The sequence below is a fragment of the Perognathus longimembris genome, chromosome 1 (assembly GCF_023159225.1).
Source record: "Perognathus longimembris pacificus isolate PPM17 chromosome 1, ASM2315922v1, whole genome shotgun sequence".
Lineage (NCBI taxonomy): Eukaryota > Metazoa > Chordata > Mammalia > Rodentia > Heteromyidae > Perognathus > Perognathus longimembris.
Window position 1 is genome coordinate 28,567,167 of NC_063161.1, and position 25,127 is coordinate 28,592,293.

Here is a 25,127-nt window from a genome sequence, read left to right on the forward strand (position 1 = left end):
AAAAGAGTGTCTCTTTGTTCTATTTTTTACTCTCACATAATCTCCTCTGTTTTCTTCAGGTACTTTTTCTGTCTAATAGATAGATGGTTGACATATCAGTCCTCCAAATCATTGTTAAAATGGGGGTTCAATTTTTTTCCACAGTGATATCCGTAATATTACTATAAGATCTTGTTCCAGGAACATAGGTGAACACTTTAGTCCAGTCTCTAGTCATTGGATACTCGCTGTCTCATTCAAACCCCTCACTATGAGCTTGCTATAAGTCACTGTTTCTGAAAACAAATGACAGCTTGCATTGCCAGCCTCCTTTCACATGTGGGGGCTAATGGACAAGTTTGTTTCAAGTGCAGAGCTGACTCTAATTCCTCATTATGCTTTCAATGCCTCTTTGTACATCTAACAAGCATCTGGCCTCAGACAACATATAGTTTGTATATCCACACCCTATCTAGTCCACAGAAATGTTTAGTTTTAGCTTATATTTCATATCTTGCTTTTTCTGTTTATTGTCTCTCATCATTCTATGACTGGAAAAGAAGGGAGGTATTGAAGTTAAGTTGCTGTGAAATCTTGAATGGAGGTGCCAGAATTGAATTTTTTCGAGCTTAATTAAAATGAATCTGTATGATATAATCCAAATGAGTATAGAACAGCAGAAAGTAATAAAATTAATAATTAAAAATTATTAAAAACCATTTCAAATGTCAAGCCTGGATCATACCCTTTTGCCTTTCATTATACCCTGAAACTATTGCTAATCTGAAGTTACAAATAAACAGCAACAAAAAAACCCATGAAGAATAGAGAGAAATGCCTCTTGTAACTTCCCTGACCTCACTAGATTGTAAATTTGAAGCTGGAGAGTACAACAATTGAGTGTGAATAAATACTATAAAATATTACCTCTCTCCAGCCATGAATAGCAGAGCTGGAATCCTGGGTATGTTATTTCATTTTTCTGTGAAACATAACTCACCTGTGAATGGAGATGATAATACTCAATGACTCCTAACCTAGTTTTCTGAAGTTTAGTCTGCTATAATATTCAAATGGATTCATAGTTTCATTTAGCTTCCTACTTCACATATTTTGTAAATTTATTTAGGGTAATGAGATGTTTGACAAATGTCCAAATTAATGAAAGTAAGGCTTAATGAGACATGTAACATAGTTTAAAACTTCAAAGTGAAAAATGTTCATGACAGAAGAGTGCCACATATTTGCAGAACATAATAAATGTCAATTCAGTAAGCATAAAATACCTAGAACATGAACTTGGCACTAAACGTATAGTTCTATAAGAAGACTTGGGAGAAGACTTTGGATTTCATCTTTCTATAATCCAAATTGACATCTGTGGATTTAAATTTCACTTACTGAACATAAAATATGTGTGTGTGCGCGCGCACACATGTATCCCACTACTAAGTTTGAATTTGGGGCCTTGGTACTATCCCTTAGCTTTTTCTTTTAAGGCTGGTACTCTTTGAACCAAGCCACACAGTCTCACTTCCAACTTGTGCTATTAATTGGAAATAAGTCTAATGGACTTTCCTGCCTGAGCTGGCTTTTAGTCATGATCTTCAGATCTCAGCCTCCTGAGCGATCAATGCCTGGATTAATACTTAGACTTTTGAGATCCCTTCTTTCCCCAAATCATCTTAGTCTACAAGATGAAAATCCTTAGGTGGCAGGAGTTCTTTTCTTTAATAATCATCCATAGTGTTTGATCAATGGTTTAAGTTGTAGTCAGATTGTTTGAGGTACTCTCTCCCAAGAGTAATGTAAATTCATGGACCTATTTTCATTTACTTACAAGTAAAATTAATCACAATTCCTATCTATAATAACTAAAGTACATGTGCCTGGTATAACATAAGTAATTGTAATAGGTTGCCGTTGTTTATAGAACACACTAGTCTAAATACCTTAAACATCCATACATACCCATTAAAAATAATTATACACATCATAGTGAATACTTTCAGTGGAAAAAAAAGACAGCAGACTATCACTCAAGGGAAAATTTTTGTCATTATGCTTACACTAAAACCTGACATTTCATGTTTATATACATTCGTTTGCAAAGTGTGATAACCCAATGAAAAATCATCATTCTTTAGGAAAGTATCAAAAACCCCAATACAAATGAGAAAACAAATGTGAGGCCTCGTCTTGCTAGTAGTAACACAGCTTCAAGTCTTGTAATTGGAGTGCCCTAGTCAGTAAAGAGACACATGTGTGACAATAATCACTGTTTGTTTGTTTGTTTGTTTTCTCAAACCTCTGAAAGTGTTAATATATGGAGACTGTATAATTTCCATGATATTTTTTGTTAAAGTCGATTTTTCTATCCTTCAGGCTGACATTGAAAAAAATGAATTGAAAAGTAGATGAAAATGAAATGCAAAGAGACGTCAAATAAAGCATTACAATGGATGACTCATTTTATGAAATCATTTCTGTTTTAACAAAACTTCATTATATACATTATAAAATTTAAAAACTGCATTGACTGAAGTCCACTTTTAACTTGAAGAACCTACAAAAAAAGCCTCTTTTTTAGTTCATGACAGCAATGACCTATATCAAAAAGTTCAAGGAAAACATGTTTAAAACTGCCTTGAAGATTCAAAGTGCTATAATTATCTTTGAATGTACATATCATTAAACTAAAATGGATGTCAATAAACTAGCAGGAAATATCAAAACTATTAACAACATATTACTACAAAGCCAACTTTGTAATAATAAACTTCCTCTAATTTGAATGACTCCTTTCACATTTTCTTCGGTATACCATTCCATTTTCAAAAGACAGATGCAGAGCTAACTTGCATTTTAAATCATAATCAACATTTTACTTTTGAAGGAAAAATACATGCAGGAGAGCTTTTAAGGGAGAAATGTTTTGTAAGCGTTTAATTGGAATCAACATGGTCTAGCATTTTAAAATCTCCAGAGATTAGTATAATAATTCCAGCTATTTCAGTTGTACTTACAAGAGCCATTCCTAATAATGCTCAGAATATTTTGGGTGTTTTCCACAGAGATGGTGCAGTACAAGAAAAAGTATGATATTCGATTAGCTTTTCGTGTTATTTGCCCTGCTCATGCTTACTTCACCTTGTAAGAGAGTACTGCTTCCCCAAGGCTGCCCCTGGGTCCTGTTGACGGATCGCTCTAATTGCAGTAGGCGCTGTAAACAAGGCCGCTACCCCATGCTCTGCAAGCACTCGGAAATAAGCACCAGCATCTGGTGTTCCCACGGGCTTCCCCTGCAATGAGATCCATTTGAAACTCACTGGGTAACACGCCTCATATCTCATTGACAGTTTTGCAACACTTACACGTTTAACATGGAGATATTAGCAAAGCTGTGTTCTCAACAAATTTCAGTTTTGAAATAGTCCTATACTCTATCATAAAAAAAAGTCATGCGTCTGAATGTTTGCTCCCGTAAATCACCTAAAAAAAAAAAAAGCTTTCAAATGTCAAGTTTTCCATCCTCAAATTTTGATAGATGAAAGACTGGAAAAAAATACCATCATATGCAAACAAGAGCATAAAACAGTCTTCTACTTGCCAATAAATTAAATACATTACATTACAAGACAGAACAAAGGAGAAATGGGGTTGTTCCTCTAACATGAACCCATTTGTTTTCAGAAACACTACTGTAAGAGACAACAATAATTCTCAAACAATCCAGTAAAACAAAACTCTGAAGTCACATGGATTCCTGAGCAATGACCTTTTCAGTTAAATGTCTCACTCCCAGGAAAATAACTTCCACATAACAAAATAAAATTCAATAAGTTACCTAAAACATTGGTTTTTCTGTAGTCAAAAAGACAATGAACATGTTCATTTGCAAGATCATGCACAATTTTTTTTAATTTGGATAATTACACAAGTGAAAAGCATACAAAATATACAAGAAAATAAACACGTTATTGAAGTGAACCAGCAAATATAAATAGTTCAAATGACTCATAAGATCTAAGTTGACCCAGTCATAATCCTTCTTTGTGTGAGGGAGGGGGTAATTCTTCTTTGTTGGGAGGGGGTAATTATTGGAGCTTGAACTCAGTACCTGGGGACCATTCCATAGCTTTTCCTCTCAAGGCTGGTGCTCTAACACTTGAGTGACAGCTCTACTTTTGGCTTTTGGTTCATCAATGGGAGAAAAGAGCCTCACAGACTAAACAGACTAGCATGGCATCGAACTTAGATCTTCACATCTCAGCCTCTTGAGTAGGTAGGATAAGAGGCGTGAGCCACCACCAGCACCTGGCTTATCTCTTTCTTCTTCAACCCATTCTCATTACTGTTACTTCTTCCCTGCTTGTGCATCAAGGTACCTGAACTGTCAGTACATGTTGTATAGTATACATTTATCTATCAGTAAAACCTTTTTGTATAGGTTGAGATAAACAGAGGAAAACAAGTTTCTTTATTTAAATATTTTCTTGAGACTTTAAAAGTGCCAAATAGTATACAGGAATTTCTATGGGACAGGTCAAGATAAATAATATTTATCAAGCTTCTCTGGCCTGCTTCCCTATCTGAACTACCTAGGAATCTCATATTGTGGAAAACATACATGGGATAGTCTGAACTAAGGCAAAAACAAGAAACCATTTTTGAAAAAGCTCAGAAATTCCCCAGACAATTATAAAATAAATGAAGGCAAATAAACCACAGTTGGCATATATTTAAATTTAATGTTCAATTTAATTGAAAATGTGATAGGACAATATCCAGTTTTTATGGTTGAACCAATGTCCTTAGTACTTCTTAGTATAATTATCTTTCCTCTCCTTAATGTAATACTCCCTTCTGACTTTTTAAAAATACTTTCATTTGTTCTTTTCATATGAAAAGAAAAATGGTTACAATTAGAAATTCATCATTATCACAATCCAAATCACTGGATTTCAATTTATTTCACTATTGCTTCATACAGATCAACACTATCAACCATTATAAAAAGCTTCCAGTTGCTGGGTGCTGGTGGTTTACACTTATAATTCTAGCTACTCAGGAGGTTCAGATCAAAGGATCATGGTCAATGCCAGCCACGGAAGGAAAGTTCATGAGACTCTTATCTCCAATCAACCCCTAGAAAACCAGAAGTGAAATCATGCCTCAATGTGGTAGAGCACTAGCCATGATGACAGGAACATCACCCAGGCCCAGAGTTCAAGCCCCACAATTGACAAAACACAAACAAAACATAAAAAAAGCTACCAGTTGTAATTTGTATGAATAGTTTGACTTGCAAGTTTTAAAGATTTAAGATTCAGTTAGAAATGATTTACTAACTTTACTTTTTCTAGCCATATGAGGTGAAGATTTAACTTTGAATTTTTTAAACTAGTCAGGCACTAATAAGTCTTATAAGTACTAGACTGTGACTTGGGAATCCTGATCTCACTGATCATAAAAATGATTTATTAAAAAGCCTTAACAATTGACTTTCTCTGCCTATACTTCTATTTTCTTGCCTGTTATAAAAAGAATGAACCACTTTATCAATATTTCCTCAATAAACTCATAGCACTGAAATGATGTTCTAAAATACTTTGACCTCCACTGAAGAAAGACACTTTATAGCCAATTGAAGTTGAATTTCACTGGAGTACAAGGATGATGGAGCAATGATACTTAGTAAAGACTGACATAAATGTTGTAATGAAAGTGCTATTTTGTGATTCTGTACTCACACAGAGTACACAATTTGGTATCGTTTACAGTGTTTTAATTGTGTTTGAAGGCCACAAAAGGAGCAGGTTTGGCATCAGAAACATTATTTACAAGGTAGACCACATATTTTAGAAATAAAATGAGATTATAACTACTATTACAAATCTGGTCATTTACCAAACCAATTTCTACCAATATTATATTTATTTATCAAAGAAAAATCATAGTACAAACTTGCTTGCAGGACACAGAGTGATGAAATATAGTTCTGCTCTCAAATCAAAAGGCTCACTTTCCCATGTCATTGTCCATTCCCGAGGGGAAAAAAAAAAACATTTTCCTTGTAACATTGGAAGTTTACTTTAATTTGAAAAATACCTTAATATTTGTATCTTGTAATCTTTTCTCAAAAATTCTATTGATCTCACATTAAATTGAAAGGAAAAATAATAGCAGACAGAATACTTTTTCCAAAAAGCTTAATGATTAGCATAAATATTACATCTTGGATGATTCAAATACTTCAAGTAATGGAGGGAAAAACAGAACACAATCTTTTGTCAGCAACTACTGTTTACATACTAGTTATATTGATGCAAATAGTGTTAGCAAATACTTAGTAAATATGTTTCGGCATACACTATGGGCCAGATATTGTTCTAAAATCTGGGAATAATTTTGTGAATTAATCAGGCAAGATCCTTCTCTAAAGGAACTTAGCTTCTGGTAAGTGTGTATGTGTGTGTGGGGGGGGGGTAAGAAAATGGAAGGACTTGGAAAAAATTATATTAAGTGAAGTGAGCCAGACCCAAAGAAACATGGACTCTATGGTCTCCCTCATAGGGCATAATTAGCACAGGTTTAGGCTAGTCACAGCAGAGGATCACAAGAGCCTAATAGCTATGCCCCTATGAATGCATAAGATAATGCTAAGTGAAATGAACTCCATGCTATGGAAATGAGTGATATATCACTGTTGTAATTACTTTCAACATGCCATGTGAAACTGAAGCTTCTGTTGTTGATGATCCTCTTATATCCCCTTCCTGTGGTTGTACCTGCACTATCACTGTATCTTATCTGAGTACATTGGAAATTGCATATACTGGTATTCGAACTAGGAAAGTGAAAGGGAATACCAAAATCGAGAGACACAGGATAAAAAGACAAATGACTACAAAAGCAATACTTGCAAAACTGTTTGGTGTAAACCAACTGAATAACTCATGGGAGGAGAGGAAAAGGGGGAGTGGGAGGGGGAATGACGGAGGAGGTAACAAACAGTACAAGAAATGTATCCAATGCCTAAGGTATGAAACTGTAACCTCTCTGTACATCACTTTGACAATAAATAAGGGGGGAAAAGACTGTATAACTGATACTGCAAGACATTTGTGCAACACAGAAAGAAATACAGTAAAGAACATAGGACTTGTATAAGAAATTGTATATTCTCACACTGGTCATTACTAAATATTTCAGAAAACTGATGCAAAAGACAGATCTACAGGTGCACACCTGTAATTCCAGCTATTTTAAAGACAGAAGCAGGATAACAAATGTGAAATCAATATGAAGAAAGTTAGGGAGACATATCTCAAAAATAAAGAAAATAAACAGAAGGGCTGGTGGCATGGTTCATGTGGGATAGCTAGGATTAATTGGCATGCATGAGGTCCTGAATTTAATTCTCAGTATGAAAAACAAACACACAAATAAACAAGGCAAAGCTTGCAAGTATCTTTCACTTTAAATACCAAATAAGCATGACTCAATAGTTTAATAATTTTACTGAGCATTCTTCTTTCATACTTTTCTGCACATACAGAAGATATGCACAGGTAAGACACATAAGCAACATAATATCTTTACAGTGCCTTTTAAAAGTGGTGGTTAGGTGCTGGGAATATGGCCTAGTAGTAAAGTGCTCGTCTCGTATACATGAAGCCCTGGGTTCGATTCCTCAACACCACATATATAGAAAAAGCTATAAGTGGCACTGTGGTTCAAGTGGCAGAGTGCTAGCCTTGAGCAAAAGGAATCCAGGGACAGTGCTCAGGCCCTGAGTTCAAGTCCCAGGACTGGCAAAAAACAAAACCAAACAAAAGTGGTGATTAAAACACTAACCATGTTGACCTGCCTGAAGAAAATGTCACATATTTCAGACCTTGTTTCTCAATAAGGAGCAAGAATGAGACAATCTCCAATTGAAACATAAAAGCCTAAGATTATAGGGACTTTAAACAAACCAACAGCATACAAAAGGCAGTATTTAAGCAAAAGGTAAAAACAAAACCATCAAACTTCAGGTCAACTACTTGCTTTGTAATTAATTTCTAAACTAATGTCTACAATTTTGGTTGGTGCCTAAGTAACAGTTAATGCCCCAATCTCTACAATGTTTAACGTTGGTACCTAAGTAAAGTTAATGCCCCAATCTCTACAATTTTGAAGTCGAGAGTGTAAGCTTGAAGTTGCTAAACAGCAGAGGATTATAAAATATCAACTCTTAGTATGAGCTGGATTTGTAATGTGGCTAGTGACCATAAATAGCGAAGAAAACAAGAGTTATAAAACCACCTTCAAACGTATTCCCATATATAATGTTTCTATTACTACTAATGAATGACTGATGGCCAATCCTTAGTTAGAAACACAGGTGATCTCTCAACCTCTCCTACATTTCCTATTAAGTCTCCAACACAAAACAGTAATAAAATCCAAGCTGTCCACAAAATAAAGATAATTATTTATTTAATGTTTAAGGAAAAACATACCACAACTGCTTTATTGTTACTACTCTGATTTTGGGTATTCGCAGCCAGTAGTCAATGCTACTTTTGTTTTGGAGACTTAGACATAAAATATTTTTGAGTAAATTACAACTTTTGGCACATTTTGTTGTTGTTTTTGTTGTTTTAAAGGATTAGAAATATGTCTGATCTGTTTTTGAACACTAATCATGAAAATGTCACCCAAGGCATATTTTTTTTCTGCAGGTCTGAAAAGAAGAGAGCAATATCCTTTAGCAAGTAGAGCTGAGCTTCATTTCAGCAGACAAGAACAGCAGAGTGGTGCTGGCTTGTTTACTCTGGAATAGTGATGAAACTGGCACTAATGTATACCATGAGCTTTAACCATGAATATTTAGATCTACAACAGTTAAGTTGGTGATTTATGAAAACATAAGTAGATCTCTAAGCTATACTATATAGTGAAAAAAATCAAAATGTAGAATAGCATGAATAATATTTGACTAGAGTAGTATAAAAGCCATTGCTTATACATGAAATAACTATAGTACATAAAAGATCAACTGCCTGCAAAGGAGAGAACTTACAAAGCTGGAAGGAGGGGACAATGAAAATTTCACAGGTTATAATTTTGTACATTTTGAAATATGACCCAAGTAAATGTATGACCTCGTTTTTATTTTTTTTCAAATTTTTATTATCAAACTGATGTCCAGAGAGGCTACAGTTTCATACGTTAAGCATTGGATACATTACTTGTACTGTTTGTTACCTCATCCCTCATACCCCCCTCTCTCCTCCCCCTTTCCTTTCCCCCCATGAGGTGTTCAGTTCACTTAGACCAAACAGTTTTACAAGTATTGCTTTTGTAGTTGTTTTTCTTTTTTTACTCTGTGTCTCTCAATTTTGGTATTCCCTTTCAATTTCCTAGTTCTAATACCAGTATACATGGTTTCCAATATAACCTTGTTTTTAAAAAGTGAGTTTTCTTGGGCTGGGGAGATAGTTTGGCAGTATAATATTTACAAGGTGCTGTCTCCAATACCTAAGCACCTTTCTTTTTTAGATGAGCTTTTTCTTCCTAAAGATCCCTTCTTTTTATTACTCACATTACTTTGCCCAAATTCTGAAAACATTGCTGCTTCTATAAGGCCATATGGGTTAATTGTCCTGTGCCTAGAAGTTCTGAGACAAGGACTTGCGTCATTCCCTTTGAAAAATTGAAGTTACTCATAAATACATTTTGATTCATATGAGACTACCTTTTTGGCTTGTTTGCTAGAGCTTTCCCCTCATTTTCTTAGCCTCACCTGTAAGGAAATGCTGCCATATTTCCCTGTGTATGCACTGCCCACTAGTGAGTGGTGGCAAGATTCCAGCTGGCAGTTGACAGCATCACAGCAGTGCTTAGGTTCAAGTAAGAAGGCAGACAGTACCCCAATGCTGTGTCAGAGTGCCACCTTACATTGCCTCATCAAAAGCACTGAGTCTATTCACATTTTCCTAAGCAGAGGCAGCTCAGAACAAGATATTTTTGAGAAAGACCACATTCACATGACATTCATTAGATAATTTTACTATGATTATGCTATTTTAATATAGGTTATTTTTGTTTATCCCTTATAGTAATAATTTATCAATTAAACCTTATCCTATTACAGATAGAAAAGGATACCGTATATGTAGGTATCAGTATTATCACAGTTTTGGGCATCCAATGAGAATATTAGAACATATCTCTCATGAGATATAAATACATTCCTCAAAATCTAAGTGCCAAAAAATTAATCTCTAAGGCAAACTTTGGGAATGTAGAGCCTTTGGGAGGTGTTTAGATCATAAGGCTTGCATCCTCATGAATGGGTAGATGCTGCTATGTAAAAAGCTTACAGGAGTAGATTACATTCTCTTGCTTTTCTGCTCCTCTGCTATGTGAAGCTCCATTGCTCCTTCTCTCTAGTGGATGCAAAAGTAAGGGGTCATCTTGGAATCAGAGAGCATACCTGTCAGGGTCTTAATTCTATATTTCTCAGGACTCAAAATATAAATATAAATATACCTGATCTTTGAAATTACCCAGTGAGAGGCATATTGTGATCACAATATGAAATGTAGTATATCTTAGCTCTGTCTAAATCTAGCCCTCTTGATGTATTTCTTCCACTGCCTCTTTCCACATCTGAAAGTTGACTATCATTGGCCTTGTGAAGGACGCCATTCCCAATGTATAAAGCATACTTACATCTAGGTGACTGGAGTCTGTCTGCTGAAAAAGCTTATCTCTGGAAGCATTTGTGTCAAGTAAATGAATCCAAGCACAGGAACTGCTCATTCTGCTGCCTCAGAGCTGAGCTAATTTGGGACTCTGACATGTTTAGCACTCTCAGTAGTCACGCACACACTAATTATCTATGCCATGACTGGTAGCTCATAGTTTCCAGAGGGACTGCTTTCACCTTAGTTTTGTTCTATGCTGATTTGGAATCTTTCTGCTATCATGCACTAGATAGAAAATTAAAATTTTCTTTACTCATTAGTGCCTAGTGAGATTTTTCTGTAAGCACAGAAATTAAACACATTTCTTAACTGTACTATCTAACTTTTGCCCAAGAAGCAGCTGAGTTTGCAACAAAGTCTGATTCTTCCAACACTTTGTCCAAAACAAGTTTCAAACATGTACATATATCCTCCTGTGAGAACAAATGAACATGACAACTCCTTAAATTTCATAATTTTTGTCATAAATGATAAAGACAGCCTACTCATCAAAGTTCTTTTCAGCAGTCTAATCTGATGTCTCTCTTTATTGCTTGAAACTCCTCTTATCTTCAGAAAAATGAACCTGCATGCTTATTCCATCTATTTTGATTATCTGATTCTCTATTCTCTCCCAATTTCTCACTTTCATTGTATAGATATATTCTTTTTCTGCCTCAAAGTTTACCATGGTCTCTTTTCAATCTTTAACACTCTGATAATCTTGATCACTGAAGGAAGTTAAATCATTAGATTCTCCATTCCTGAAAGATATTCCCAGCTTCAAATCTGACTTTAGTGTTACACATCTGAACAGAATGTTGAAATTCAACATTACCCAAAACCAATAGTACCATGTTTGTGTCTAATAATTGTACAGCTGAACTGCCATAAGGATAGGCCATTGTATCAACTCTCCAGGTTGAAGAAACATTCAGAGCTGCATCCAACTCCCCCATTACCTGTCTCACACCATTCATCTAACATCCTAATATCCTGACTTTTCCTTAATGTTCTGATCAGATATCTGACTGCATTCAACAGCCATCTATAGATTGTGCTGAGGTAAAGCTTTGGCATTAAGTTCAAGGGCCTGGTTTCAAATCCCAAACATCACCCTTTTACCACCACTAGTCATTTAAACGTTCCAGTTACTCTGTTCCTACAGATATAAATAGTAATGCAAAGTAACCACCTCATACATTGATAGTTAGGATTAAGCCTATGTATAAAGTATGTAAAGGGTCCTGATCACCTAAAACTCAAGCAATGGTAGTTACTTTTACTGCTTTATTTTACTTTCTCATGCACAGATTTCTCCCTATCAAGTAGAGAAGAGCTTTTCTTAAAAATAGCAGACAAAATTTAAGCCAAAGTTCAAGAATTAAATGTAGTGTGTTATTCACAGGTCTCGGTCTACTGTAGTTTACAAATAATTTTTTTACAAATAATTTTTTATAGTTTCTTTACAGTATAAGAGAATTTTTAGTGAAGTGGCAATTTTATTTATTTGCTTTATGTCCTTCATATCAATTTTAATTCCTTGCCTATATTGTCAGACTTTTCTGTGCTTGGTCTATATATGATACTAACTCTGTTTCCCCTTTGGCCTGTAAAATGATTCTGAACTCACAATAACCTCCATTAAATATTGTTGATGGGATTGAGACAATAGCTGCACTTGCTTGCTCCGCCATAAAACACAGGCTCACATAGAGAAAAATAAACTCAATAACAGATATATTTGAACTACTGACCATGGGAGAAATCCAGAGGATGCTGACATCAGCTTTATAATCTTTTTGGAGGATATAATCTATTTGGAAGATTAAATTACATAGCCTAAGTCATAGTAGTAACTGAGTTATCATTTTTCTCATTCACCATGTTCAGAAAAGCAGATTGTTCTTACACTTGATTTGAAAAACAAATGAAAAAGAAAATAATTTTCCATTATGTAAGGGAAATGCAAGGACAATGAGGTTGCCAACTAAGTGTACTAGTTAGCAATGTCATTGCTACTTGTCCTAAAAAGAAGCAACATACCCCTATCTATGAAAAAAAATGATATTAACAAATTACAAATGAAATGGTTAGCATAGGTGAAAATGCCAATATCTGATGAAGAGACAGTACCTGCTCGCAGGTAGCAATTTTGTTGTTAAAACAAATGCCTTTGGTAAGAACTCACATTGGTCAGTTTACATGGAAATGCAACACAGGAGGATTTGATGGAAAATAAAGATCCAGCACAGGTCTGATGATGTATCAAGAGTACTAAATACAAAAACAATTCAGTACTAGTAGCTCATGTCTGTCCTACTAGATATTCAGAAGACTGAAATCCAAGGAGGATGTTTGAAGTCAGTCAAGGCAGAAAAGTCTGTGCAATTCTTAACTCCAAATACCAAACAAAAGAAGTAGAGGTGTAGCTCAAGTGGTTGAGTGCTAGCCAGCACTGTGTAGGAGGAAATAAAGTCCAACTGAGAGAATGAGGCTCTGAGTTCAAGCCCCAGTATTGACACCAAAAATACAACAAACAAAAGAAAAAAAACAATAAAAATAATTTTGGGAGTAGCTTTCATCTACAATGTTCCCTCAAATGAGACTTTACAAACTTAGAAATGGATTAAAGTCCTGTTTTCAAAATACATACTGTACATATAAAGTCAGCATGTACATAAAATAAAATGACTTTTATTGCATCCATGTGTAAAATACATGTCTATACCATCACATGTATATATATATTTATGTTCATACATACACAAATACATATACATAAACAGTTTCACATCCACTATCCTAAAGAGTCATATACCAATATAGGAATACAAAGCTTTCAGTTGATCATTCAATAAAGAAAGAGAAAGTGAGCTTTTCTAAACTCCCTGTCCTTTCTGTAAATGCAAAAAAAAAGAATACTCAACTTGTCAAGCTGTGTATTCTGAATTCTTCCAGTGTTTTAGACAGGTACTAAGAGCCATTAGAAATAGAAGGGGAATGATGCTAACACTCTGATAGAGGTGAACCATGAAATGTGCTTTGTTATTCACAGATAAAAGGCTTCAAGGCTGTGTTCACTTCATTCCCAGTTTCTACTCTTAAAAGACAGATCCTTGAGGGGAGACACCACTGTGTTATTTTGCACATCTGCTCCTCATTCTTCAAAGTTGGTAGTTGAAGGACCAAACATCTCTGTGTGCTGGTTCCTTCACCTGTGCTTAGAAGAGAATTAATGGGCTCCAAAGGGAGCTGCCTCCCGTGCTCTGATGACATCTTCAATACTATGAGGATGGGCTTTGAAAAAAGGAATGTGGAATATCTAAAACCCTAAGCATTATATATAAATGCTGGAATGCAGAGTAACTAATGGTTGCTGATTACGATGTAGATTTCTATTCTGAGAAAGAATAAATATATGTTTTTGAATAATGACAATAGCTTGTAATATCCAAAAATAGATTAAATCCTGGAAATTATTATAAAGGCTTTTCTTGACTGACCAATTAATTGATATATAAGAAAGGTATTATTACTACTGATATTTACAAATGTGAAAACATAGGCAAAACAAGTAAATAGCATACCTGAAGCCAAACAATCAATGCATAGAAGTATTAGAAATCATGATACAGCTATTTTAACTACTATGATATTTTTCTGAAAACATCTTCCACATCATTAAATATCAAAACATTAAATTAATTACAGAGTATAAAAATTAAAACAAGTTACCAAATAAAGTATTCATTCTGGACAAATAATAGAGAAAAGATTTGCACAAATAGAAACTGAGATATGTCAGCTTTCTCATTTTAAGGATGTAAACATAGATTCACAAGACATTTTAATTAAATTACCCAAGGTTGTAGAAGTAGATAAAAACAGAAGATGGTAGGTAATATAAGTATTAAAATTCCTAGTCCACCACCCATGCTCTCATACCACCATATAGAATTTTACATCCAATCCATTCTGTAACCAATTTACTGCTTAAGAAGACAAAACATAGTACCTACCTTTAAATTTAATAGTTGAATTTTTAACAAAATGCCATCTGCCCTGTATAGTCCATGAAGAATACTATTAAGTATATAGTATGTAAGATGCACACAAATGTAAATTGAGTAAGCTTTCTGATTACTTTTCTTAATACTGACTATATAAAAATAAGCATTTTCCTTTTTTTACTTTAAATATTAATGTTTTATCTTTATACTTCATTTTTATTACATGATATGAGGATTTCAAACATTGTTAAGGGTTAGTAAGCACTTTTTAAATAATTATTTATTGTCAAAGTGATGTATAGAGGAGTTACAGTTTCATACATAAGGTTATGAGTACATCTCTTGTACTATTTGTTACCTCCTCCCTCATCCCCCCTCCCCCTCCCCCTTTCCCTCTCCTCTGATGAGTTGTTCAGTTGGTTTACACTAAATGGTTTTGCTAGTATTGCTTTTGGAGTCATTTGTCTTTTTATCCATTGTCTCTCAATTTTGATATTCCCTTTCACTTCCCTAGTTCTAATACCAGTATCATATTACTACTATTTATGCTGCCCAGTTTACAGATCAATTTTAAGCTAGATTTGATAGGAATATCTAATGTTCCTTTCTTTACCTAGGTAATAACTAAGGACGAGTAAGCTGATTTCTTGCTTAGGTACACTACTGCCCATTTCAGAAGCCTCTGTGCCTGTATTATGAAATTGAAATGTGTTTACAAGCCACAAATTACCACACTGGGACACAGCAAAGATATGGAGAATGGCAGGATCCAGAAGGGTGCATTTAATCTTGAAAGGAATGGTTAGGGCAGATTCTGTAGATAGCAAGCTGGAAAACGTAAGCAAATAAGCCAGGAAGCATATCCATTAATAAACACTATTTGTCATCTCACACACACATATAAGCACAAAATTAAGTTAGAGAAATTTCCTAGCCATTAAATTTTCTTCATGAACAGTCTGTGCTATGATTTGGATCTCCAAAAGCTCCTGGGTCACAGCTTGACTGATCCTCCTGGGAGCTGACAGAATACTTAGGAATTGGGATCTTATGGAAGGAAGTCAGGTTACTGAAAGTATGTCCTTGAAGAGTGTACTGGAAGTCCCCCAAATATACACCTTCTCTCTCTCTCTCTCCTCTTTCTCTGTCTCTCTGTGTCTGTCTTTGTCTATCTGTCTGTCTGTCTCTGTCTCTGTCTCTCTCTCTCTCTCTGTCTATGTTTCTGTCTTTGTCTCTCTCTGATTCCTGGTTGCCTTAAAGTGAGAGCTTTCTCTTCTATATGCTCCATGCCATTGTGTACCATGTACTGCTTCATCAAAGGTCAAGCAATCACGGACTGAAACCTCTGAATTTGTGAGCCAAAATAACTATTTTCTTCTCTATTTTAAATTTATTTTATTGTCAAAGTAATGTACAGAAGGGTTACAGTTACATATGCAAAGCAGTGAGTACATTTCTTATCAAACTTTTACCTCCTCCATGTTTCTCCCACCTTCCTCCATCCCCTGTTCCCTCCCCACCCTCCCCTAAGATGTACAATTGGTTTATTGAATATTGTCTTGTAAGTTTGTTGTTGCATTGATTTGCCTTTCACCCTTATTTGCTTCTTTTATGGTGATTATCTAAGGTATTTTGTCACCTTGACAGAAAGTTGCTTTTTTTTCCTAATAGCGTTATTTGGGCATTTACTTAACAACTTATTGGAAACATTATAAATGGAGAAGATTTGTAGTTGAAATGGATACTATGGAGAAAGAAATGACACTTTTTTAGAATTTCCAGTGGAAAGGAACAAACTATTTATGAAAGTAGCCTACAAACTCCCAGGAGACTGTAAACTGATACAGACAACAAAATGGAAGTTTCTGGGGGGTGATGACTCACCAGAGAGGCCAAAGAGGACTTCTCTGAAAATTGCACTAGAGCTGAGAGCTGAAATTGGAGAGGCATGTACTTCAGGAAAAGACAAAGCAACTAAGCCAAGCTCCCAGTTCAGGAATGAACATAAGAGTAAGTGTAGGAAACAGAGATGAGCCATGCCTCAGAAAGGAAGAAAGTGAATCAGAAAGATGTGACATTAGATGTCAAGATGAGGATAGAACATATCCATTGGCTCAGGAAAAAAATGGAGCTATTGGACCAGTGGTGATAGAAAAGTCTCTTGTTAGGGAATGACGTCAATAGAAACAAATGGGAAATGAACTCCATGTTATGGAAACGAGTGTTATATCACTGTTGTAATTACTTTCAACATCCCATGTAAAACCATAGCTTCTATTGTTGATGATCCTCTTGTATCCTCTTCCTGTGGTTCTACCTGCACTATCACTGTATCTTATCTGAGTACATTGGAAACTGTATATACTGGTATTAGAACTAGGAAAGTGAACAGGAATACCAAAATCGAGAGACAAAGGATAAAAAGACAAATGACTACAAAAGCAATACTTGCAAAACTGTTTGGTGTAAACCAACTGAACAACTCATGGGGGGAGAGGGAAAGGGGGAGAGGGGAGGGGGGACTGAGGGAGGAGGTAACAAACAATACATGAAATATACCCAATGCCTAACATATGAAACTGTAACTTCTCTGTACATCACTTTGACAATAAATAAGAAAAAAATTTGAAAGTTAAAAAAACAAATATTTTCCTCAATAGTAATATATATATATACATATATATGAAACAAATGTGAAAAGGTCTACAGAGGAAGTTCCAGATTGGGAAGCAACAACTAAGGGCTGTCAAAAACAGAATGTTGCTGCAAGAGAAGGGGTTCAAGGGTCTTTATGTTTCATGTTAGCAAGCAACATTACGAATGTATTTTAGAATGGGGAAATCATCCGCATGTGAAAGACAAATCAAAACTCAGGATTCCTTTTGTTTGTACTCCACAGATGTAGAGATGTATGGTGTGTGTGTGTGTGTGTGTGTGTGTGTGTGTGTGTGTGTGTGTGTGTGTGTGTGTGTATGCTAGTAGGATATGAACTCGAATCCTCATAGCTGTCAGGCCAGCAGCTGTACTACTTGAACCATGCCTGATGAGATAGGGTTTTGCTTTTGGCCTAGGCTGCCCTAGGCTGACATCCTCCATTGTAATCCTCCATTTACACTTCCTTTCTAGCTGGGCTGACAGATACTCTACACCACACTCAGCCACACCCAGCTTTTTATTGGTTAAGATGAGATATTGCAGAGATTTTTCCTGGACTGACCTTGATCTTCTTTCCTCTTATCTCTGCCTCCTGAGTAGTAGGATAAAAGGCAAGAGCCATCTCATCTGGCTTGAGCTAAGTGTCTTCTTAGGGTAGAAAAAAAAAAGCCTTATTAAGTATCCATTGTATTACTTCATATTGCTGCAGAACCTGCCTGCAACAGAAAATTGTCTGATATCTAGAAGAGAAACTGAATGCCTAATTTAGTTTTAACTATTTGTTTTCTTTCAGCTGAGGTAGTTTTAAATTTGTATTAAAGTCCAGAATATTTTTTAAATACCTTTGCTAAACAAAGTATTTATTCAGTATATGTTCATATAATATTATGAGCTATTTTCATTTCATAAAAGAGGTACTTTTTTACAAATTGCCTCTTGTGCTCCAGACAATTGGGCACATAATGAACTGCAAATCTGCTGGTACTTTAGAATATCAATTTTTGTTAATTTAAGATTAATTGTCAAGGAGAAATGTTGTTCCAGACACCAATTCTAAATCTCCTTTAGATTATACCTTTGAAATACTATAATTCATGAAGCACAAAAATAAAACTTGATCAACTGAGATATACACATAGGTATACATCTTTATTAATATGCATAGTAAGACATCATATATAGCCAAAAATATAACCCTGTGGGAACTACATGAATGACCTACTAAATTATTTTGTTTAATTTATGTTAGATGCATTTTTGTTATTTAATATAGGAGTCTGGCTTGCTACATAAATAAATTGTTAATACTACTAAATTAAAACAGTAGAGTCAGCCATTCTCATTTCAATATTCCACATCTGTGGATTCAATCAACCATACACTCAACACAGATGGAAAAAAAATATGTCTGTACTGAGCATATCCAAAGGGTAGAGTACTAGCCTTAAGCAAAAAAAGCTCAGAGACAGCCCCCTGCTCCTGAATTCAAGCCCTCTGACCAAAAAGAAAAAAGGGCCATTCACTCAACAAACAAATATTACCTACCCGATAGAAAGCACTGTTCCAGACATGGTGTTAACAGAATGATAGCACAGAATATGAAAATTTGCACAACTGAATAATTTAATGGAAATATAAGGAACATTTCAGTCTGCCTAAGAAAATCCAAAATAAAAATATCACAGAAATAATGATATCTAAACTTTAGTTCATAATATTTAAGATTTAATCCTGAAGAAAATAACTACTATGTTATATGAACATATTAAAGATGAATGTAGTGGGGGAAATCTTATAGGTAATTGCCAGTATGATAAGGGATGGGTGAAAAAAATAAATGGGGCCAGGAAACAGAGAGAAGATTATCAGTATATATAGGTCAGGTAACAACAGACCATTTGCTACTACGAAAATGAATTTCAATTATTTCATGAATTTACAAAATTGTACAATCAAAGCAGTTGTAAGGAATACCACAGAAATATAAAACACACCCTTTACCAAGTATTCCGTAGTAATGTCTTGTAAAAATAGCAGTACTGTATGTCACACAAGATAATGATTCAGTAGGGTTACAAGACACTTCCTGATCCATAGGGATCTCTCCTGTTGCCCTTTTCAGCCACATGCATTGATTGCTGGTATATAGCAGTAAAATAGATATTTATATGTTTCTGTGGTATTCAGAGGCTCTGTTGAACTGACTTAATACTGTGGGAGTTTTCATATATACAATCATTTTCTACATACATAACCAGACCATTTCAAATAGAGAGAAATCTTAACCATTCCTGATATGCATCCATTTTATTTCTTTTATTTAAATAGCTTAATAGAACTTCAGCCAGTCAAGTGAAAGTTGTGATAAAAGCTGAAAATGGAGACTTATGGTCTGGGAATATGGCCTAGTGGCAAGAGTGCTTGCCTCATATACATGAAGCCCTGGGTTTGATTATCTAGCACCACATATATAGAAAAGGGCCAGAAGTGGTGCTGTGGCTCAAGTGGCAGAGTACTAGCCTTGAGCAAAAAGAAGCCAGGGACAGTGCTCAGGCCGAGTCTAAGGCCCAAGACTGGCCCAGGACTGGTAGTATTTCTCCAAATACTACCAAAAATCATTCAGTCTTATTACTAAATATGATATAATTTGATTTTTATAGATATTGTTGTTAGGTTGGGGAAGTGCCATTTTATTTCTCAGTTCTTCATTAAGAAAACATGTTTATTTTCTTAATGACTTCTGTATCTTTTTATATGATTATATGATTTTTGTTCTTTAGCCTCTTAATATAATGGGCTAAATTTAAATTTTAAATACTGAACTATCCTTATATCTTAGAACAAATTCCACTTGGTCAAGGAACATTGTTATTTTTACATACTGATGAATTCTATGTACTAATATCTTGTCAAGGATTTTTGTAAAAATTAATAAAAATATTAATCAATAATATTTTATTTTTTCTATCATGTTTCTATCATTGGTTCTCTGCTAGGTCAATGCTAGTCTCACTCTTCTTATATTTTCTGCAGAATTACTGTTCAATCTTCTTTAAACATTTGGCAGAATTTTCTAGTAATAGGAGCTATGCCTAGAGATTAACTGCAGGGAGAATAGCAAAGGTTCATATGGGTATATGATCATATAAAATGATCAAAATGAATCTAAGAAACTTGATTTTCATTACCTTACATATGTATATGTAACCTTTCTGTATATCACCTTGATAATAAAATTAAATTTATAAAAAAGAAAAGAAGCTTGATTTTCTTAATAGCAATGCTATTTAAGTAGTAGATTTCCTACTTGATGACTTGTACTGATGTGTGATTCTTCAGGGAATGGCCCCACTTATCTAAACTATCAAATTTTCTGTTGCTGGGTTGGGCTTGGTATGGTCTTATTATCCTTTTTATGCCTTTAGGGTCATTTGTAACATCTTAATTTGTGATACTGGAAATTTGTGGCTTTTTTCTCTGTAAGACTTACAGAAGTTTGTGAATTTGACTACAGAGAATCAGCTCTGTGATTTATTGGTTTTCTCCATTGCTTCTCTGTTTTCAATTACATTAAATTCTATGTCTATTTTTATTGGTCTATTGTTTGTACTTTACATTGTTCTTTTAATACTAGGATCTTGAAATTTCTCCATGTTTTTCTAATGCACCCATTTAGTTTTTTTCTTCTTAGCACTACTTTGTGTCCCACAAATTTCATTATGATATGTTTTTCTCTTTCATACACACATTATAGATACGAATGTATATATAATTTTCCGTCAGTGTCTACTTGACTTATGAGTTATTTAGAAATATATGAGTTCACTTTCAGTTGCTTGGTTTTCCTTTTACCTCTCTGTTCCTAATTTCTGTTTTGAATATATTATGCTCAGAGTACAGATTCTAGTATGCATAGGCATTGTGCCTTTTTTTTTTTTTTTGTCTTTTCTTTTTTTGGTACTGGGGATCGAACCCAGTACGTTGCACTTGCTAGGCAAGCACTTTGCCACTGAGCTACATCCCAGCCCAAAGTACAGATTCTGTATAAGTCTAATGATATTTTTAAAATTTTTGCTGTACAGGTGACGTACAAAGGGGTTACAGTTATATAAGATAATGAGTATATTTCTTTTTGTACAGTGTTTCTTCCTCCCTCATTTTCTCTCCCTCTCTCCCCCAACTCTCCTTTCCTCCAAAGTGTAAAACTCACAAGACATGATTTGAAAGTACTGCATCCTGTAATCATTCACACAAGTATTTGTAGACAGTGGTTTTCAGCACACCCCTTGGAGACAAAGACAAACAACCTTTGTTGACATTGTTAACCTCATGTTTTAAATAAACTTGAGAAACAGCAGCACAAATACAGTATGAATTGCCATTATAAAGTCAGCTTAAGAGTTAGAAATATTTACAAACATCATGATGAATTCTGCCTTTCCACATTTATCTAAGCAATGTCATAATTCAATGTGAACGGTCAATGTTAACATTCATTTTATCTGCTTAAAGAGGAATCATTACTTTTAAAAATACATTCTCTATAAAGACTTTAATATAAAATAGATGTGTCAAAACTATTTTATGTCATAATTATTGTAAACCACTCCAATACATAGTGAGTCTACAAAGTACAAAAACATAGTATAAGCGATGGGGAGTAGTGTCTGATGGCTTATTGGTTACATCAATGTCAAATAAAAATTGTCAGCTAAAACTGATCAAACAGAAAGGGGCTGTAAATGGTGAAAGGACTAGTGAAATCCCATGAACATAAAAACTCTCCCTTTCTCCTCTGTTTTCTGACAGATTCATTGAATTTTATATTTATAATATTGTAAAGACATTATCTAATTCTGTTCTTCACCATCCATATTCCTTGTCTGCTTCCTTGACTAATATTGATAAATTGCTATGTAAGAATCTTACATCGCAGAAACTATTCTACTCCCATGTAGGTTATTTAAATTTATCTCTATTATTCTCAAAATATAAATGTAACTATATTAAGGGAGCCCATACTTTCTACGTAGCAGCTTACTATATACATCAAAATACACATACAATATATAATCATTAAGTTTGTTGGTTCTTAGACTAAATATTACCAATTCTTTTTTCTTGGCCTCTTATTTCAGATGTTTTACAATATATTAATGATTTTTATCCTATTATATTGAACACAAATTTTCAAATGTGAAAAAGTAAGATTGAAACACTGCTCATATTATTATAACTATTATTGATATTATTCCTATTATCATTCCTATTATTATTTCTGGCCCTCTCTTTTAAACTTTGGCCATGCTTGCATGGCAAGCTTGCTGGCCATGCTGGCTGGAAGTGCTTGCTCTGTTGGTGCTCTACAACTTGAGCTACGCCTCCAGTCTTAACATTTTCCTGGTTATTTTTAAGATATAGAGTCTCACAGACTTTTCTACCTGAGTTACCTTCAAACTACAGTTCTCTGGATCTTAACCTTCTGGGTAGCCTGCATGAAAGGCATAAGCCACTATGTCCGGCCTGTGGTTAAAATTTTAAAGCAGTCCACGAAGAGTTAATTTGGGCTATGAGTAATTATAATATTTAGGGATTGTATGCACAAACTGAGCCCAACTTTATGTTCTCCTATTTCATTTTCTCAGTATGCAGAACCAAATTAAATATAATATAAAGGTGTGTATATTTTTATATTTTGTTAGTTTTGCTCAAAAGGTCTGGTATCAATAATTTAGCAAACTATGATAATTTGTTATCCAACCAAGATTTTGATCTCCCATAAATCTAATGTGCATGGTGTCTAAGCTTCTATATATGTCATGGATAAAATTAAAGATTATAGGATGACATTAAAACATGTATCAGAATATTTAAACAGTTATTTGTCCACCTATGAATCTGGAAAGTCAATATGTCTGTTCCTTAAAACTGAAGCCAATGCCTTAGTAAAATCCACTAATTCTGTAAAAAGACACAAAGGTGATTTTGTGAGAATGATAAATTTATTTTGTAGAATGCTAAACTTAGGGCCAGTTTATTAAATTTTCAAAATCAGATAGGAAAAACACATTAAGCTTGTCGGTGTATCTTCTCCAGAATTTAATTTTAATGAATTTTTCTATAAAATTAAGTTAGCTGTCTATTATTAATTCACATAGCTCTCTTTTATTGGAAGCTTATTTTATTTTGAAGAATCAGCATATTTTCATCTGGAATAAAATATAAACATTATTCCAACCCAGGTATGTGCCTCCAAAACTTTCATTCATTAAGTATTCAGTAAGGATGAACTCTATGTACTACAACTTTTATTTTCTCACCTCATATAAAACTGTTGTGTTCCCGTGGAGAAGAGGTCCATAACAGATGTAAGAATGTCCAACAACCCAGCCCAAATCAGAAGCTGCCCACCATACCTAGAAAATAAGAAAATACAATGGATGGCTTTGAAAAATAAAGAGCAGGCTCTCACAATATAGACCTGGTTGGCCTCAAACACATGATCTACTTCAATTTCCCAAGTGCTGGGAACATAATCATGAGTTTATCTAACTGCAATGCAAAGAACTAGTATGTCGTAGGAACTTAACACTGTGCTTACCTCTCCAGGTTTAAGGCCATATATTGAAGACATTGTCCAGTTTAGCATCACAGCATATCCTCCTGTGGGCCTAACCACACCCTAAGTGAGAGAAAAGTTAAAGTTAATATCATCAGCATCATCAGCATATAAAAGAATCCTATCTAGTTTAAAAGTTTCAGGATTGATGTATTTGATATTTTATACAGAAATTTTTCATTTTTATACAGTTGTATTTGTATCTTTATTTCTTTTACTTTATCAATAGGAAACCAGAAAAAAATGTCTTCATCAGTTCTATTAGTAGGACCCAATCTCACACCATATTCTTGCACTTCTAAAGAAAACTTATATTTTACAATATACAATATACAATAATAATTCTTCAGTGGTGACATACACTATTAGCATTATATTTTTAGATATATTTGCAGAACAAAAATGGAAACTGTCAAATATAAGTGTACAATGTTACAATGTAGGTATGTGCCTAAAATACAAAATTACACACAAATTTCTATTCCTTAAGATTAAATTATACTCGACTGAGGAATCAAAGTCACAGCATAACCACAGCCTGGTTATAATATTAATTGGAAATCAAGCAAGCACAATATTAGAGTTGAGCAATTCTTTAATGATAAATTCTAGAACTGTGGTGGTGACTCCTGATAAGCTATACCTAAATTTTGCTGATATGCTTTCATGTGGGGTACAAAATAAAGATTACTACACCATTACTTTATTGTTTTCATAAATCTGTTTCTAGGAGTATTCCTGAATATTATGAACACATTCAAACTCACTAAGATAGTGGCATGGACAATAGTCAGCATTAGTAAGAATTCGTGGTAAATGAAATCATGAATTTTATCACAATAAATGGAGTTATGAATGGAGTCATTTCTTCATTGACACATGCATGAATCAAAGGAATAGAAAAGAAATAGTCATTCCATTAGTTACTAACATCACTGCTTTCCTCAGGTTCCAGTAATAAAACATAGGTATCAAACTGAGAATACATTTTATCTACAAGCAACAACACCTGGTCTCTTGGCAGATCTCATGCAGATTGGTTAGCATTTGACAGTTATTTTCTCTGCTGTGTGACATGGTTAGCAAACAGCTGGCTCCCTTGATCACCCTGGAGAAACC

General features: G+C 34.4%; 1 protein-coding gene across 2 annotated transcripts in view; it reads right to left on the reverse strand.

The window, feature by feature from the left end:
* Acss3 (acyl-CoA synthetase short chain family member 3) overlaps positions 1–25,127 on the reverse strand; it is a 135,172-nt gene that overhangs the window by 57,242 nt on the left and 52,803 nt on the right. For both annotated transcript variants that reach the window (XM_048358951.1, XM_048358946.1), the window contains 3 exons: positions 23,991–24,071; positions 23,710–23,805; positions 3,130–3,281 (listed from right to left, as the gene is read on the reverse strand). In XM_048358951.1, coding sequence (XP_048214908.1) covers positions 3,130–3,281; positions 23,710–23,805; positions 23,991–24,071 — 329 coding nt within the window. The remainder of the gene's footprint in view (positions 1–3,129; positions 3,282–23,709; positions 23,806–23,990; positions 24,072–25,127) is intronic.